Genomic DNA, 18,797 nt, shown 5'->3' with positions numbered 1-18,797 from the left:
GGGCCAAGGTTAAAACTCACCCCAGTAGCCTAGCCTCTTAACAGACACCGCACGGCCCCCCACACCCTCCAGTTTCTATTTAAGCCTCCAACCCTTTCCTCTTAAGTGCACCGGACCCCACAAGGAAAGTGGGGGAGGAGCACTCTGGGCGCCAGCACCCCACTTGGAGAAAGATGCCTGGATTATTCGATAAAGTGTCAGCTCCCTTGTTGGGGTGTGGGGGTCACAAGGCCTCCAAACTCCACCTCTTTCCTCTGCCCTGCTGGGAAGGGGGGGGGAAACAATCCGCCTCGTGACAAGGGGCTGGCCCAGCCCGCCCTAGCCCTGAGGAGGGGGCGGGGCAGGGGGAGCCCTATAATTGGACGAGCCTGGGATCCAGAGTCTTGCTCAGCCCCCGGAGGCTAAGGACTTGTTTCTGAAGGAGCTGGTAAGACACGCTGGGCTGGGGACTCACCCAGGGGCGGTGGGAAGATGTAGACTGGGAATCTTGGGATCCCCTGGTGTCTAGGAAACAGGGGCAAGAATTGGAAAAGCAGGAAACACGACAGAGGCACCTGGGGACAAACTAAGGACATGAGGTGACTAGTCTTTGCCCAAGTCAGGACAGATGGAGGAGCTGGAAGGGCCACCTCCACGAGTAAGGTGCTCCACATCCAGCCCAACTAGAAGGTGGGACCGTCCTTTGGCAAGGGAACCGGGAATGAGCCTTAGGCTGCGTTTGTATAAACACCTACTGGTTTCAATCATTCCCCAAGTAACCCGGGCTAGCCTCAAACTGACGATCCTCACGCCTCAGCGGCGTGAGTTCTGGGGTTACGTGAGGACACCATCTCGCAGGGCTGGAGGATGATTAAATGAGCGTTAAATTAGCACCAAAATGGAAAGCAGGGCCTGGCCAGGAAGGTAGAAAGAGGAATGTAAATTGGACTACCCGCTGTGTCTTGGTGAAGTGGAATTTGAACCCTGGGAGAGGGAGCTGGAATTTTTGGCAGCGGATCCACCCCGAGGATGCAGATAGCGAACACAGGAGGGGAAGTAACTAGACCTTTGAGAAGTGCCGGCGCTCTCTTTGGGAAATGTTTGTGATTGGCTAAGGTCTCAGATCTGAGAAGGGAGGTAGGGTGGGGCTCTCTGGGTGGGCGGAGTACCCCCTAGCTGTTCAAAGACAATTTCTCCTTCCCCCAGACTGGCCAATCACAATCGAGAAGATGAAGGCTCTGTGGGCCGTGCTGGTGGTCACACTGCTGGCAGGTATGGACGAGGGCTTGTCTGGTGGCTTCTCCGCTCCTCTCTGGACTCCAGTCTAGCCCTGGGTCTCTGGCGGGCTGGCACTGGGACAGTTCTGAGGCCTCTCTGAGATGCAACAGCCCAGAACAGCTGTTCTCATTAGGCCTTGATTTCCCCTACCCATAAAATGAAGGGATTGGCTTTCGAGATGGCTCAGGGGAAAAGGTGCTTGCCACCAAACCTGAAGACCTATCATCTCCAGGACCAATATAGTGGAAGGAGAGAGCCGGTTTTCTCTGGTTAATCTTCTGATCTCCAAAGGGCGCGCGCGCGCGCACGCGCGCACACACACACACACACACACACAAAGATATGTAATAGATGTAATTTTTAAAAAGATGTAATTTTTTTTGGTATGTATTTTCTAACTCCATACCTGCCTGGTGGTTCTCTGCTCTGTACTATATGAGATACCAAGATAATGCATGCTTGTGGTAACAGAACCACCGGGACCCACTGTTACTGCAAAGACACGCAAGAGCACTGTAGGTCCTGACCCAGCCTTGAACTTACTCTGCACAGGATGCCTGGCTGAGGGAGAGCCAGAGCTGGAGCCAGAGGTGACTGATCGGCTGGCATGGCAGAGCGGCCAACCCTGGGAGCTGGCCCTGGGCCGCTTCTGGGATTATCTGCGCTGGGTGCAGACACTGTCTGACCAGGTCCAGGAAGAACTGCAGAGTTCCCAAGTCACTCAGGAACTGACGTGAGTGCCCGGCCCCTGTCCCTTCACCCTCTGCACCCACCAAACATTCAGGCCCCGGGGCTCTGACTGTCTGGTCACCTACCCCCTTCTGGATTGTGTAGCCTAGGTTGGCCTTGAACTCTATATCCTTCTGCCTCATTTAGCCTTCTGGTGCTGGGATTAATGGGCATTTATTTATTTGTTTGGTCCACTGGTTTTTGGCCTTTTGAGACAGGATCCCAATTCAAGCTGGCTTCAAAGGCCCTGCAATTCTCCTGCCTCAGCTTCCTCAGCTTCTGAGAATACAAGCGAGGGTCACCATATCTTCCGTCCCAGTTTCTTGCCCACCTCACCCCTCTCTTTTGGGCCCTTCTATCTTGGTCCTCATCTCCCCTGTGTGTTTCCTCCGGACCTGCAGGGTACTGATGGAGGACACCATGACGGAACTGAAGGCTTACAAAAAGGAGCTGGAGGAACAACTGGGCCCGATGGCGGAGGAGACACGGGCCAGGCTGGCCAAAGAGGTGCAGGCAGCCCAGTCCCGTCTCGGGGCAGATATGGAGGACCTACGCAACCGACTTGGGCAGTACCGAAACGAGGTGCAGACCATGCTGGGCCAGAGCACAGAGGAGCTGCGGGCACGCCTCTCCACGCACCTGCGCAAATTGCGCAAGCGCCTGATGCGGGATGCGGAGGATCTGCAGAAGCGCTTGGCGGTGTACAAGGCCGGGGCACGCGAAGGCGCGGAGCGGGGTGTGGGCGCCATCCGTGAGCGCTTGGGGCCGTTGGTGGAGCAGGGTCGCCAGCGCACAGCCAACCTCGGCGCTGGGGCCGGCAAGCCCCTGCAAGATCGCGCCCAGGCTTTGGGTGCCCGCATCCGAGGGCGGCTGGAGGAGGTGGGCAACCAGGCCCGTGACCGCTTGGAGGAGGTGCGCGAGCAGATGGAAGAGGTGCGCGCCAAGGTGGAGGAGCAGGCCCAGCAGATGCGCCTGCAAGCCGAGATCTTCCAGGCCCGCCTCAAGGGCTGGTTCGAGCCGCTGGTGGAAGATATGCAGCGCCAGTGGGCAAACCTGGTGGAGAAGATACAGGCCTCCGTGGCCGCCAACCCCATTCCCCCCTCTTCAGTGCCACAGGAGAGTCAATAAATGTCCCTCTCCTACCCGCTGGGGTGACACCCACGGCCAGCAGGTGGCCCTGTCCCCAGTACCATTCTGGCCCTCTGGTGGCCCTTGCTTAATAAAGATTCTCCTAGCACCTGCTGGGTCTCTGCGAATGATTCCTTACAACTTCCGTCTCAATTTATCTTTTCTGCTTCCTATTAGACATACATGCCGTGACACTGTTGCTGCCTGTAGGGTAGGGGGGGGGGGGTGCCTTTGTTTCGGCTCTAGTTTGGTTTGTTCTGGTTCTGAAGCAATAGAGATTAAGCCTAGGACTTGAAGGTGCTCTACCACTGAGCCACACCTCCAGCCGACCCCCCCAACCCCCCACTGGAGGATTTTAGGCAGGGCCTCTACTCACACCCCAGCCCCTCACTGGGGGATTCTAGGCAGGGGCTCTACCACTGAGCCACACCCCAGCCCCTCACTGGGGGATTCTAGGCAGGGGCTCTACCACTGAGCCATACCCCCCAGGCCCTCATTGGGGGATTCGAGGCAGGTGCTCTACCACTGAGCCATACCCCCAAGGCCCTCACTGGGGGATTCTAGGCAGGTGCTCTCCTGCTGGGCCACACCCTAGCCCCCCCCCCTCTTTTTTTTTTTTTAAAGACTGCGTTTCTCTATGTAACAGTGCTGGCTGGCTGTTCTGGATGGAACTCCCTTTGTTGACCAGGCTGGCCTCAAACTCACCGAGATCTGCCTTGCCTCTGCCTCCCAAGTGCTGGGATCAAAGGTGTGCACGACCACTGTCCAGCCCCCCACCCTCTTAAAGCATCTGTGCAGTTGAATTTCTAGTGTGGCAGCGTCCCGAAAGAGCACTGCATGCCCCTGGTCAGCTCACAGGCTGCCATACCTGGCAGAGACGAGCGCTAGCAAACAAAGGCCCTGCCTACATCTGCCTGACCCCCTCACTGAGGGATTCTGGGCAGGGGTTCTTCCACTTGTCTATATTAAACCCTTCTTTTTTATTCTGAGATCGGGTCTCAACTGAGTGACCGATAGCCCAGGCAGGCCTTGGGTATTTGAATCTTTGTCCTCAGCCTCCGTGGGAACTAAGAAAACAAGTGTGCACCACCCTATCTCCGCTGGGCGACTTTTCCCAACTTAAACACCTGCTCCACCGTGATGCTGAGAACCCTCGCGTCGGAGCAGAGCTGCCAAGCTGTGTTTACTCCGGCCCTCCCTCCTCCTCCGCTGCTGTCTTATCTGATTCGCTCTCCTGGCTTTGTCTCCTCTCTGTTCCTTTGAGGCTTCCTTTTCTGGCTTCCTGTTTTCCTGAGCCTCTCTCTTGTTATCTAGGCCTCCCGCAGTTTCTTTTGCTCTGGGTCTTTGGTTGTTCCTCCCTGCCCTGTGGCTCTCCCGCATTCCCCGCCGTTCCCTTTACACTGACGTTAGCTTCCTCTGGGTCGGGCCCCAAGCCCACCCGCTCCCCTCACCTGTGCTGTTCGCCTTTTGGAAGGAAGCCTATGGGGAGTGAGTTGAAACTGCGGACATGTCCCTATGTGTGTCTGTTCCGATTGGGAGCTGGCACTTAAAGGGTCCGGGTGGGAGCTGGCGAGCCCCTGGCTGGCTTCCACTCCCACCCCCTCAGTTCTCAGGAACCTAGCAGGGCTCCCACCAACAGGGGCAGGCCACGGCTTGAGCTCTCTGTCTCTTGGGTCAGACCAGGGCTTCAGTCCCCCACTGCCTCTGGCACACCCGGAGCCTGGAGCTTTTCCTGGCACCAAACAGCATTATCTGGAGGCGGGCACTACTCCCACAGATGATTCACGGGTGCCAGTGAGAAGAAGGGTCAGTGGGCTGAGTAGCAGAGCTCAGGGCAGCCACACTTCATGCCCAGGGGCTAGAAACACACTCTCAGAGCTCAGAATGAGGGGAGACCACTCAGCACGGTCTTCCACTAAAGACCTGAATTGTTTTGGTTTTCTTTGCTACAGGTTGAGCCTGGAGTGCTGAATCCTCCTGCCTCAGCCCTAAACTTTGGAATGACAGGTTTGTGCCACCAGATCTAGCTGAGAGTTCAGTTCTGAGTTCTACCGACAGATTTTTGGTTTTGTCTGTGTGAAACAAGGCCTCAGGGTACCCAGAGCTATTGTCTGTGTAGCCAAAGATGACCTTGAACCCCTGATCTTCCTGCCTCCAACTCCTCAGCGCTGGATAGACATGAACTCATGCACTGTCACCCCCAGTTGTATGCAGTGCTACAGATGGCTTCCAGGCTTTCCTACATGCAAGCCACACCCTCCTCAACCCTGTTTGTGGCTGTCTTGGAATCAGGCTCTCATGTAGCCCAGGCTTGCCTCAGACTCACTATATAACCAAGGCTGTCCTTGAACTCCTCATCTGCCCACCTCTACTTCCCAAGGGATGGGCCTGCAGGAATGTACTACCAAGAGTAGAGAGACTCCCCCATCTCCAACTCCCCACAGCCCTGATCAGACCCAGAGGTGGGGCAAGGCCAGCCTGGTCTACAGAGTGAGCTCCAGGACAGCCAGGGCTACACAAACCCTGTCTCAAAAACCAAAGTTGGAGTTGATTGACTAGTAGTTTAATGACTTTAGCTGTACTCCGTTGCTCTACCTGGGGCACAGGAGGCCCTGTTGCTAGGAGAGGGTGGAATTGGAAGCACCGGGGTGGAGTAGAGGGAAATCAATCTGTTACATTATTCAGATGGGTGCTTGAGGACTGAGCAGTGTTCAGTTCAGGAAGCAAGAGGGTCAGGCCTGGCGCCCACAGGGACTGGAAGCTGTGAGCTGGCCCCAAAGATGTTGCAACCCAGCCAGGGTCAGTCTATTCCACCCCTTTCACAACCATCCCCCTGTTGTGCCCCCTCCCTAGAACTAACACGTGGGTTGCAGGGGCAACCGGCCAGCCAACCTTGTGTCTGGGGCCCACAGCCACCAGCTGCCAGGGGGTCACTGGCGGTCAATGACCTCTGGGAGTGGGGAGGAAGGGGAAGGCCTTGGACTCCAGCCTCAGGGAAAGGATGTGGTGGAGGGAGGGGGCGGGGAGGCAGGTTTGGGGCCAGGAGGGGCCTGGGAGGCCTACCAAGAGCTAATAGTGTCTTGGGGGCAGGGGGGGGGGGTTGGGCCAGTTGAGGGGCCTGTGGAGCTTTGCAAGCTAACAGGCTCTGCAGTTTAGACTCTTCTGAAGAGGCAACTGGTAAAGAAGGGGAATTAGGGGATGACAAGTTAAGACCCCAGAGGGCATCAGAAGAGGTCTGGGGTGCCCAGATGCAAAGGCATGGGAAGTGAAGGGAGGTGAGAGCCAGCCCCCAGCATCCTGACAGAGAGGCTGAGCTGAGGCTTGCGGGTAAGGAAAGGGCAGAGCAGAGAGAGCTAACCTGAGGATGCAGTGTGAGCTGGGGGTGAGATTTGGGAGTGGGCAGAGTTGCTTCTAAGACCCCTCAGAGAGCAGGTGAGAACAGTGTATTCCCTGAGTGGGAGCGAGGGTGCTGACCAGTGACAAGTCTTAGGCCTAAATGATGGGCCTGGGTGAGGCCTGGCTCCCAACGTCCGACAGTATGGCCGAAGAGGATGGACCGGTTGTGGTCGCATGCCTGTAATCATCACTCACTAGAGAGGCAGAGGCAGGAGGGTCACAAGTCCGAGGCCAGCCAAAGATCCTATGTCAAAAAAAAAGAAAGAAAGAAAGAAAGAAAGAAAGAAAGAAAGAAAGAAAAAGAAAAAAGTAGGTGGGCACCCCGGCAAGGGGGAGGCTCAGGGGGAGGGCGATGAGCCTGCTCCGCCCCCTCCCCGACCTGTTAAACCCCTGTGCAAGATCCTCCCACCCCTGCCCTCCTCCTAACAGATCCTTAGATCCAGGTTGGTGCATGGGGAACATGCTCCCTACTTCCTACAGCCAAGGGATTGGGGTGGGGGATCATGGTGGTGGGGGTAGGGGGGTGGGTGCTAGTGATGTCCCCCTATCTGCCTCCAGGGTGCCCCTCCAGCCACCATGAGGCTCTTCATCTCACTTCCTGTCCTGATTGTGGTCTTGGCCATGGCTTTGGAAGGTAAGAAAGGGGCTTTGAAGTGTGGAACTGGTCGTGGGCCTGGGGACCGCAAGACTTAGAAGAGGTCCCTCGCTAGAGCTCTGAGGTCCATTTCTTTGTCTGCGTTCCACTACCGCCCTCACATGGCTCCCCCAGCCCACCTGTCAAGGTGGGACTGCAGGAGTCTAGTCTGTCCAGAAGAGCCCTAGCTACCGATGACGCAGCATCCCCGCTCTGGGATTGGCTGATCTTCCTAGAAGGGGTGGAGCGTAGATGGTGGAGGTGGATAGTGCAGTAAAAGACCAGTGTCCAAAGTCCTGAATCCGGTGGGTCACTCCCACCCTCCCCCGTGCTAAGGGTTTGCTTACAACCCTCTCGCTGCAGGCCCTGCCCCCGCCCAGGCGACCCCTGACTTGTCCAGCGCATTTGAGAACTTACCGGATAAGCTGAAAGAGTTTGGGAACGCTTTGGAAGACAAGACCCGGGCAGCCATTGAACACATCAAACAAAAGGGGATCCTGACCAAGACCCGGTTAGGACCTTTCATGGGACGGGCGGGTCCTGGGGGTGCCTATGTGAAAGCTCTAGTGGACAGTCCAACACTGACCAAGTGGGGAAACTGAGCACCAGAGGAGTGATTGACACTGTCCCTGAGGTCATAGAGCTAGGTCTCAAGATGCCTGGAGTCTGGGGACAGGCCGTGTAACTCCTAGCCAGCTGTTAGAGGTGTTAGTGAAGGGCCTAAACTTGGGAGCTGACAGGCTACCTTAGACCCTGAGCTCTCCCGATGTGTTCCTGAAACGGGACATGACCACAGTCTCGGAGACAGGGACAGAAAGCAGGAGAGCTGGGATGGGAGCTGTGCAGGCCAGAGGCTTCAGACTAGCCCAAGAAACAACTAGAGAAGGAAGATTAGGGACGCTGGGTTTAGACTCCCAGCTACTACCCGGTCCCTGGTGGCACATACCTTTAACCCCAGCACTCGGGAGGCAGAGGCAGGCTGATATCTGTGAGATCAAGGCCAGCCTAGTCTATAGAGATGCTCAGAGAAACCTTGTCTCAAAAAAAAACAAAGAACACCGTAGCAACTTGGGAGGCTAAGGGAAGACAATAGGGAGCTTGACACCAGCCTGGGCCACAGGGCAAGACTCTGCCTCAAAACAGACACAAAAGAAAACAAAAAAAAAAAAAAAAAAGAGGGGGCGATTTTGAGTGGGAAATGAAGGTGCCTCCAGAGGCGGCTGGTATGTTGTAAACAGGTTGGTTAGCCAATTTCTGCTCATTTTGGCAAGTAGACAAATCATTGGTTTAAAGTGAGGTCTGAGTTTGATTACAAATATCCAGCCAGGCCTCAACTTGGCAAGGAAGTTTTTTTTGGGGGGGGGGTGCAAAGGCCCTGGGGCAGGAAGATCTATAGACAAGAGAGAATGGCCTTCCAGACAAGGGGAGTAACTTGGGCCAAGGAGGGGGGCGGGAAAAGGGTGGTGACAGGTAGGCAAGCACAGGCCAGAGGAGGGGTAGGCGGGAAGCAAGAGATGGCAGGCTTTGTAGGAGGTAGTAGCACATACTTTTAATCCCAGCAAAAAACAAAACAAGATTTTTTTTTCCCTGAGAGCTGAAGACCAAACCCAGGGCCTTGCGCTTGCTAGGCAAGTGCTCTACCACTGAGCTAAATTCCCAACCCCACAAAACGAGATTAAAAAAATAAATGCTAACTAAAAATAAGAAGATGGGGGGAGGCTGAGGGAAGATCATTCAGTATCAATGCCTGTGAGGACCTGAATTTTTTTTTTAAAGATATATTTATTTATTTATTTATTTATTATGTATACAGAAGAGGGCGCCAGATCTCATTACAGATGGTTGTGAGCCACCATGTGGTTGCTGGGAATTGAACTCAGGACCTCTGAAAGAGCAGCCAGTGCTCTTAACCTCTGAGCTATCTCTCCAGCCTGAGGACCTGAATTTGATACCCAGAATCCACATTTTAAAAAGTTAGTCATGCCGGGTGGTGGTGGTGGTGGCGGCGGCGGCGCACACCTGTAATCCCAGCACTTGGGAGGCAGAGGCAGGTGGATCTCTGAGTTCGAGGCTAGCCTGGTCTACAAAGCGAGATCCAGGACAGCCTCCAAAGCTACAGAGAAACCTTGTCTCGAAAAACTACACACAAAAAAAAAGTGTAAGTGAAGTATGGTGACATGCTTTTAACCCCACTGATGCAGAGGCAGATCCCTGGGGCTGGCTGGCCATCCTAGCCTAGGCCAGGGAGATGCTACCTGAGGACCAGCACCTGAGGTTAGCCTTTGTCCTCTATACACACCTGCTCACCACTTCTCACACGGTGGCTGGCTATGAAAGAGAAAGTTTTGTGACTTTTGATTTCATGATGCTCAGTCTGGGCTGAGCATGTGGCTCAGTTGGTAGAGTACTTGTCTCAAATACATGAAGCCCAGGATTTGGTCCCCAGCACCACATAAAACCAGGCATGAAGGTACACACCCGGCAGCCTGGCATCTGGGAGGTAGAGGCAGGAGGATCAGAAGTTCAAGGTCATCCTTAGCTACATATCAAGGTTGAGACTAGCCTGGCTTCATGAGACCTTATCTCAACACACACACACACACACACACACATACTGCTCTGGTCTATGTAAGGAAACAGACAGGGTACTGACCCACCCGACCCAGAATTTTCATCCCACAGACAATGCAGGTGGGATTGAGGAAAGGGACACTAGGAAGCAGGGGTCTGGGCCCCTTGGAAGGCACAGAAAACAGTGACCATGTCTTCATCTCTCTCCAAAGGACCTGGTTTTCAGAGACATTCGACAAAGTGAAGGAGAAGTTCAAATCCACGTTTGCCTGAGCTCCTGGCGGGCCATCTTGCAGCAAGGGCGTCCACGTGATGTGGCAGGTCCCTCATCCCACACCAATAAAAAGCCTAGAGTGAACGAACTCTCTCTGTAGTGTTTTGAGTGGGGGCGGAGCTGAGGAGCAGCACAGAGACTGAGTTGCATAGTCTGTTTACCTTATTTATTTTTACATGTGTGGGTGTTTTGTATGCATGTATGCATGTGCACCACAGAAGCCAGAAGAGGGCATCACCTCCCCTCCAACTGGACAAGGTTGTGTGCTGCCGTGTGGGTGCTGGAAATTGAACCCAGGTCCTCTGGAAGAACAGCCAGTGCTCTTAACCGCTGAGTCATCTCTCCAGCTCCACACCCTTGTCTGCGTTGTTTTAACTTTATATTTCCCCAATGAATCTTCTTGAGAACCCTATCATGTCCTGTGAGCGAGACTCGGGGAGGTAAAGTTGCTGGTGCATGGTCGCACAGCCAGACAGCAGGGAATTGGACTGAATGCACAGCCCGGCGTGACCACGGGTTTACCCTCTTCTGGTTCAGTGTAACCTGCATACGGCTGGGTTTGGTTTATCCCTGCAAAGAGTAGGCACTCATTAAACTGTACATAAATAATGAAGGGAAATAGAAAACAAAGTAGCAGGGAATGGGAAAGGCATAGATGAGAGCCAGAAAGATAAACACAGTGCTCAGCTACCAGGCCTTGATGCCTGTGTCTCCTCCAGGAAGCCCTCTGAGACTCTATGCTGGGCCAGGCTTCTGCACTGCATCTCTGACAACTCTGGGTGGTTATCTTCTGGGAACTTGTACCATGAACCTCCTGATAACAGGGCCAAGACTGTTTGTGGCCAATGAATCCCAAGCCATTGCCCACCTAGAGCTGACCACAGTGCCAGTGTTGAATAATATTTGGTCAAAGCAGTGATTGCTTAATTTAAACACGTCATATTTTTTTTTTTTTTTTTTTTGGCTTTGGGTTTTTTGTTTTGTTTTTGTTTGCTTTAGTATTTTTTCAGAAGGGGTTTCAATACATGGCTCAAGAAGGCTTTGTAGACCAGGCAGGCCTCACTCAAGAGCATCCTGCCTCAGCCTCCTGAGTCTTGTGATTGTAGGTATGTGCCACCATGCTAGGCCTGTCTTAACACTCTGTTCACAAAAAACCCAGGGCCTGACACAATGCTGGGCAGGTGCTCCACCACTGAGCCACACCCCAGCCCCTCACTGGGGGATTCTAGGCAGGGGCTCTACCACTGAGCCACACACCAGCCCCTCACTGGGGGATTCTAGGCAGGGGCTCCGCCACTGAGCCACACCCCAGCCCCTCACTGGGGGATTCTAGGCAGGGGCTCCACCACTGAGCCACACCCCAGCCCCTCACTGGGGGATTCTAGGCAGGGGCTCTACCACTGAGCCACACCCCAGCCCCTCACTGGGGGATTCTAGGCAGGGGCTCTACCACTGACCACACCCCAGCCCCTCAAACATCCTTTCACTTCAAATTTCCCTGCCATAACCCCAAGCGTCCAGCTGGAGAAGTTAGAAATCCCCGAAAGTTGAGTAAGAAGAGTGAGGATTTGAGCACTCAACAGTAAGAGAAGAGCAGGGATTCCCAATCATGATGAGATCGGAGGACCAAGAGGAGAGCAGAGTAGGGACCTGGAAGGTTTCAGCAGCAGGAGGATCACCGGGAGCTTGAGACCAGCCTGGCTACAGTGTGACTGTGTCTCAAAAGCCAAAATGAGAGATAAAAGGAGGGTTTCTGTTTACTGGCATGCTTGGCCATTTGAAGGACTGTTTGGGTCTCAGGGATGCTCCTAAATCCTCAGATTGACAAAGTCATGTCAGGTCCTGTCCCACCCCCTTCCCTAATCCCCATTCTTTCTCCTCCCCAGCACATTGTTTTCAGTTGCCCCTGATGTCCACCCTGGACGACCTTCAGTCTGTTCCTGTCCCTGGGGTGAGCAAACATTGCAGGAACCAAACAGCAAACAGCACACAGCCAACCTGTGTGCTGACTTTGGATTAAGGGCAGAGGACAAAGACCTTCCCCAACCCCAGCCCTGCTGCCTTAGGCTCCCTCTTGGGCTGTAGGGTTTGTATGGGGAGGGTCATAGGTTGTCCCAGCATGGTTCAATGATGAAAGACAACTAGATTCAGACCCAACCAAAAACACAGTCTCAGTTTCCACATGTGTGAAAAAAGAATGCTGGGTAGGAGCATGACTCAGTGGTAGAGCCCCTGCCTAGAATCCTCCAGTGAGAGACTGGGGTATGGCTCAGTGGTGGAGCCCCTGCCTAGAATCCCCCAGTGAGGGGCTGGGGTGTGGCTCAGTGGTAGAGCCCCTGCCTAGAATCCCCCAGTGAGGGGCTGGGGTGTGGCTCAGTGGTAGAGCCCCTGTCTAAGTACAAAATCCTGGATTCAGTTCTTAACAGTGGGGGAAGATCTCTAACTGCTGGGGTATGCCAAAGCCATTCACTCTGGGCCTGGTGCACAGTGTGTGTAAGGAAGCACTTGCCAAATAAAGATGGATCGTCATGTGCAGCTCAGTTGGTAGAGTACTTGCTTAACATACACATTTGGCCTTGCCTTATATCCTCAGGCCAGCACAAAATTAGGTGTGGTAGGGTTGGGGATTTAGCTCAGTGGTAGGTAGAGCGCTTGCCTAGAAAGCGCAAGGCCCTGGGTTCCATCCTCAGCTTAAAAACAAACAAACAAACAAACAAAAACAAAAAACAATAAATATATCAAAGCCTGGTGTGGTGATTTATAGCTATAGCTATCCTCCTGCCTCTGCTTCCTGGGTGCTGGAATTAAAGGCCTGTGCCACCATGCCTGGCTATCAAATCTAATTTTTTTTTTCAAAAATGAATAAATACATAGCAACTGTCTGTTAGTTACACTGTGGTTGCACATCTCCTGATGCCCTGTCCTGTCTCAGGCCATCCTCCAAGCCAGGTAATGATCCAATCACTTTCCAGCAAGAAGCAGTCAGCCTACAGGAGTTAAGCAACTTCCTCTGTCTCAGTGCTGAAAACAGGCGGCGTTTGGCTATGAACTCCACACCCCTCTTGCTCTTGTGGCCAGCAGGGTCTTCCTATGTTACCCCAGCTCAAATCAACAATCCTCCTGCCTCAGCTTCTCAAGTTCTGGGACGTCAGGAATGCATCACCAGAACAACCATGTCCGTCCAGCAAGAGGTCCTCTCCATAACCAGACAAGGGGGTCTGTGGTGGCTGGGTTTGCACTTCTGTTTTCTTTTTTTATTATTGTGGAAAAAAATAAAACCAAACCACAGAACATAAAATTGACCATTTCAGCCACTTACAGGTGTTTAGGTCAGCAGTTTTGCAACCAACCCCAAAGTCTATTCCTAAAATGTTTGCATCATGGCAAAGAGCAGCTCTGCGTGACTTTTTTTTTTTTTTTTTTAAACTGTCCTAGAGAAGCTGACATGTGCCCAGCAGCTACCGGTGTGACCGACAGGTCAGCTCTCTGCAGGCATCTGGGGCAGGGTTGCTCTGTACAGCTGCTCAGGCTGCAGTTGAGATTCCGGTCAGAAGATTTGCTGCATGGAAACAACATGTGCTGGGCATGTGATGGCATGTCATCCCAGCGCTGGGAAGGTAGAGGCTGGAGGATCAGAAATACAAGGCCAGTCAAGGTTGTCCTGAGAACCTGTCTCAATAAACAATAAACAAACAAACAGGAAGCCACAGGGTACTCAATTACATTTCAACTTCAGATGAATAGGTAATGTTTAAGGAGTTATCTGGTGAAATTCCCAAATCTTGCATGGAACACATTTAATTGTTGTTTCATCAATGTGGTTCACCCTTGAAACCATAGAACTCAAGAGGCTGAGGCAAAAGGGTCCTAACGAGACCTTCCTCATTCAGAGAGAGGAAGGGGGAGGCAGAGAAGAAAGAAGAGGAGACAAGATGGCCCCGCAGATAAAGGCACCTGTGGCCAAGCCTCACTGCTGAGCTTGATCCCTGGGATTCACATGGTGGAAGGAGAGACCAACTCCGGAAAGCTAAAGTTGTCCTTGGGCCTCCACATGTGTTCAGTGGCATGGACAGACCCACAGACACACAACACACACAGACACACACAACACACACAGACACACAGACACACACACACAACATACACACAGACACACACACAACACACACAGACACACGCACACAACATATACACAGACACACACAACACACAGAGACACAGAAACACACACACAGAGACACACAGACACACACACAATACACACACAGACACACAACACACACAAAAGAATAAACATACTTAAAAACAATTAAATTGCCACTGGGATGGCTGAGTATCTTCCAGAGGACCTGAATCCGACTCCCAGCATCCACATCAGGCGGCTTACATCCCGTTCCAGGGAAATCTGACACCTCTGGCCTTTGTGGGCACCTGCACTCACATACACATACCCCCAACACACACACACACACACACACATGAGTAAAAATACACTTTAAAAATATTGCCAGGCATTGGGGCACACACCCTTAATCCCAGTGCTGGGGAGGCAGAGACAGGCAGATCTCTGTGAGTTCCAGGACAGCCTGGTCTACAGAGCGAGTTCCAGGACAGCAAGGACTATGCAGAGAAACCTTGTCTAGGAAAAAAAAAAAAAGTTAACTAAAAGAGCTCAAAATCCAAGCCGCACACGGACGAAGGAGAAGGACTGTAATCCCAGTGATCCCAGATACTGAGGCAGGAGGACCAGATTCCAAGTTCTGCTTGGGCTGCTTAGTGAGACCTTGTTACAAAATAAAAAGTACAAAGGAGAGCCAGGTGTGGTGGCACATGCCAGTAACTCCAACATGTGGGAGGTAGAGGCAGGAGGATAAGGATTCCAGATCACTCGTGGCAATATATTGAGTTCCAGGACAGCCTGGGCTACAGGAGACGCTGTCTCAAAATAAATCAGAACAACCCTCCCTCCCCCCGCCCCCGCTCCCCGCCACACACTCCAATTTCTCAAGGATAGATGGTGGCCTCGATGCCCAAAGGGAGAAAGTGAGTCCAGGGAAAGTCTGGTGGCGTCAGGATTTTAATCCAGTTTAGTGTGGGAGCTCCTGTCAGGCCAGGGAGGGCGGGAAGAGCCATCAGGCGGACGGGCATGGCCTTTGACTGTCACCGCCACCAGGCCCATCTCTTGAAGTCCTGCCAAGAGACGTGGGGAGGTGACTGACAGAGGGAGGTCTCTTCCCAGGGCTGCCTGTCTCTTCCCCAGTGTACGGAGTGGAGCACAGAGGACAGAGGGTCAAGTCCCCAGAAATGTCCTTCCTGGGATGCAGGCTGCAGGCCCTGCCCTCCCTTTGCCTCTCCGTGCTGCTCCTGGCCTGCCTTGTAGGTGAGGAGAGGGGGGCTTGCTGGAGGTGGGGGTCCTCTGGGTGGGGCGTGACTGTGGTTTCATCAAATGGGTCAGTGGCCATGTAAGAGGAGCGAGACACACACACACACACACACACACACACACACACACACACACACACACACACGGATGGAGCTGGGTTTGAACTCTCGATACTGCTAAGGATGACCTTGAATTCCTAACACTCTTGCCTGTTCAGATTGCAGGCATGCCCCACCACACCTGGTTTATGTGGTGCCGGGCATCAAATTCAAGACCTTGTGCATGCAAGACAAGAACTCTCCCGGCAAAGCCTTATCCTTAGCCACTCAATCCCAGCTGCTGTTGTGACAAATGTACATGTCCCATGATGGGCACATGTATGCCTTCTGTTGTTGTTGTCTGGTACTATGTATTTGTGGTGGTTTTTTGTTTTGTTTTGAGACAGGATCTCAGGTAGCCCAGACTGGCCTTGAACCCCTGATCCTCCCGATTCTCCCTCCTAAGCAGCACTAGAATTACAGGTGTTCGATACTTCTTGGGCATGTATGTGTGTATGGCTTTCTACAAGGCACATGTATGAAAGTTCTAAGTGTGTGGCTACAGAGGAGGCTGTTTCTAGTGTGTTCACACACAGTAGTTTATTTTGTGCATGCATTTAAAATTGTATCTCATGAGCAGAGTATGTTGGTACAGGTCTGTAATCCCAATTATTCAAAGGCTGAAGCAGGAGGATTGAAGGTTGGGAGTCCTCCTGACAGTTTAGTGATAATCTTTAAAAATACAGAAAATGGGGACTGCCAGATGGTGGTGGTGGTGATGCACACCGTTAATCCCAGCACTCAGACAGACGCAGGTGAATCCCTGGGAGTTTGAGGCCAGCCTGGGCTACACAGTGAATTGCAGGACAGCCAGGGTTATACAGTGAGACCCTGTCTTAAAATACGTTTGCTTCAGGGCTGGAGAGATGGCTCAGTAGTTAAGAGCACTGGCTGCTTTTCTAGGACCTGAGTTCAATAGCATGGCAGCTCACAACTGTCTGTAACTCCAGGATCTGACACCCTCATACAAGCATACATGCAGGCAAAACACCAATGCACATAAAATGAAAATAAAAATAAATATACATGCTTCTAGTGCTGATGGTGTGCCTGTGTACTCCTCATATGCTTAGCCTAGTGCCCCTTTCACAGAGTGGGAGACTGTCTTGGAGTGGTGAAGTCACAGGTGAGGCTTCTGACAGCAGGTGACATAAGTGTCTTGGTACTAGAGTACATGGTGTGTGGTCTGGGTATGGTGGTACATGCCCGGAACCCCAGCACTGGGGAGGTGGAGGCAGGAGGATCAGGAGTTCAAAGCTAGCCTCAGCTACATAGGAAGTTACAGGATGGGTTGGGGATTTAGCTCAGTGATAGAGCGCAAGCACGAGGCCCTGGTTTGATCCTCAGTTTAAAAAAAAAAAAAAAAAAGGAAGTTGCAGGACAAGCTGGGGATGTGGCTTAGTTGGTGGAGTGCTTAGATAGTATCAGGAAGCCCTGGGTTCCAGCCCCAGCACTGCATGAACCAGGATGGGAGCACACACCTGTAAGCACACCACTTTGGAGGTGGGGTCAAGATCAGAAGTTATCCTAGGCTACATGAGGCCAGCCAGGACTACAAGAGACTTGTCTCCATACATACATATATACACACATACATACATACACACACATGCATGCATGCATGCATACGAGGCTTGAGGGATGGCTTAGTGGTTAAGGGCATGTGCTGCTCTTGCAAAGGACTGGAGTCCCGTTCCCAGGCTCACAACTGCCTGCAACCCCAGTTCCAGAGGATCTGATGCCTTTGGCCTCCCTAGGTAGCGCACTGGCTTACATCCGCATACAGAAAATAAAAATAAGTCTTAAAAAAAAAATGTTTAAACAGGTCGGGCATGGTGGTGTACATCTTTAATCCTAACACTCAGGAGGCAGAGGCAGGTGGATCCCTGCGAGTTTGAAGCTAGCCTGGTCTACAGAATGAGTTCCAGGACAGTCAGTGTTACACAGAGAGACCCTGCCTCAAAAAAAAACAAACAAATGAGGTTAAAACAAAAGACACAAGCATAAGAATGAGCACCTATGCTTGTGTGCGTGCTAGTATCTTCGGGTGAGTATTTAGGTGTGGGTGCTAGAGCAAGGTGTGTGTGTGTGTGTGTGTGTGTGTGTGTGTGTGTGTGTGTGTAAGGAAGAGAACTGTGACCCAGAGAGACTAAAAGTAAAGCTGGGAACATTGTCCATGGTAGAGGATGAATTTAAATGGGCTTTTGCTCCCCCATGCATGGAGGCAGCCTCTAGTCGTATGTGAAATCCTGGGAGGAGTAGTGGCTGTTCCAGGTCAGGGGTCATCCTTGGGCAGTAGGGTTAGGTGGTTAGAGGAGAGAGGCACCAGGTGGGAAGTGGAGCTGCAGACTGAGCAAGAAAATCTCAGGAGACAGAGAACCAAGGGAGGCGCCAGCGGTGGGGAAGGGGAGATGGCCCAACGGTGGGAGTAAGGGCAATGGTGTCAGGGGCCCAGCTGCTGGCCAGGGATGGGCTAGGGTGTGCAAGACACAAGGCACTTTCCTGTCGCTTGCTTCCTCACATGGGAAGTCATTGTGCCCCTTTCTACAGGAAGGGAAACTGAGTCTAGAACAGGGCAAGTCAGGTGTGACCTATGATGATGGGTGGCATGGGTGCCTGGGTTCAAAGGTGAGTTACACGCAGGGAGAGAGGAATGGGGTTCTGGGATCCTGGCTCACTCAAGCGCCTCTGTGATTTCCCCAGCATCCATGACTACAGAAAGCCTGATCCCCACCCCTGGCCCTGAGAACAGCCGCTGGGACCTGGTCAGGGCCAGGGTGATGGAGATAGTGAACCCACTGGTGACCAGGACCAGGGACAGATGGCAGTGGTTCTGGTGAGAGAGTTCCGGTACTCGGCTGGGAGGAACACCAGAGTTAGAGGAAAGAGAGCCAGTGGCTAGACCCTTGGTCTGAGGGAGGAGGGCTGGGGTCTGGACCCCTGGGGTCTGAGGGAAGTTAAGAGTCTGGAGTCTTGAGTCTGAAGAAGGTCAGAAATAAATGGGCCATACCCCTGTGGCTTCTAGGGTGTCAACTAAGATGTCCTCTTTACACAGGGGCCCTGGGGCTGTCCAGGGCTTTGTGCAGACCTACTATGAAGACCATTTGAAAGACCTGGGTCCCCGCACTCAGGCCTGGCTGCAAAGCTCCAGAGACCACCTCCTGAACAAGACCCTCAACCTGTGTCCCCAGATGCTCTGCAGAGACCGGACTCAGGGTTAAAGCGCCACACCTCCCCCCACCTCCCTCCTTCCCCCCTCCCCTCTCCCAGCACCCACAATAAAGCTGTTTGTTCCTACTCTGTATCACCTGCTGAGAAGCTCCTCTT

At 52.8% G+C, this 18,797-nt stretch overlaps 3 protein-coding genes across 5 annotated transcripts; all 3 read left to right on the top strand.

Annotated features, from left to right (window-relative positions):
* Positions 1-253: 253 nt before the first annotated feature.
* Positions 254-3,228, top strand: Apoe (apolipoprotein E). The gene is made up of 4 exons (XM_036183371.1): positions 254-427; positions 1,186-1,251; positions 1,810-1,990; positions 2,388-3,228. The coding sequence occupies exons 2-4, from the start codon at positions 1,209-1,211 to the stop codon at positions 3,112-3,114; spliced, it is 951 nt and encodes a 316-aa protein (XP_036039264.1). The 5' UTR covers positions 254-427; positions 1,186-1,208; the 3' UTR covers positions 3,115-3,228.
* Positions 3,229-6,210: 2,982 nt separating this feature from the next.
* Positions 6,211-10,077, top strand: Apoc1 (apolipoprotein C1). Of its 3 annotated transcripts, none has more exons than XM_036183576.1 (4): positions 6,211-6,291; positions 7,069-7,144; positions 7,508-7,655; positions 9,928-10,077. In XM_036183576.1, the coding sequence occupies exons 2-4, from the start codon at positions 7,087-7,089 to the stop codon at positions 9,986-9,988; spliced, it is 267 nt and encodes an 88-aa protein (XP_036039469.1). In that variant the 5' UTR covers positions 6,211-6,291; positions 7,069-7,086; the 3' UTR covers positions 9,989-10,077. The 3 variants fall into 3 exon arrangements, with proteins under 3 accessions (XP_036039469.1, XP_036039477.1, XP_036039460.1); XM_036183584.1 differs by lacking the exon at positions 6,211-6,291 and adding an exon at positions 6,303-6,441; XM_036183567.1 differs by lacking the exon at positions 6,211-6,291 and adding an exon at positions 6,873-6,953.
* A 5,216-nt stretch (positions 10,078-15,293) lies between these two features.
* On the top strand, positions 15,294-18,691 carry Apoc4 (apolipoprotein C4). The gene is made up of 3 exons (XM_036183542.1): positions 15,294-15,369; positions 18,174-18,306; positions 18,526-18,691. The coding sequence occupies exons 1-3, from the start codon at positions 15,294-15,296 to the stop codon at positions 18,689-18,691; spliced, it is 375 nt and encodes a 124-aa protein (XP_036039435.1).
* Positions 18,692-18,797: the final 106 nt, after the last annotated feature.

The sequence above is a fragment of the Onychomys torridus genome, chromosome 1, assembly GCF_903995425.1.
Source record: "Onychomys torridus chromosome 1, mOncTor1.1, whole genome shotgun sequence".
In the NCBI taxonomy this organism is placed as follows: Eukaryota; Metazoa; Chordata; class Mammalia; order Rodentia; family Cricetidae; genus Onychomys; species Onychomys torridus.
The sequence above is the reverse complement of the archived record's forward strand: the minus strand, read 5'-3'. Positions and strand labels throughout refer to the sequence as shown.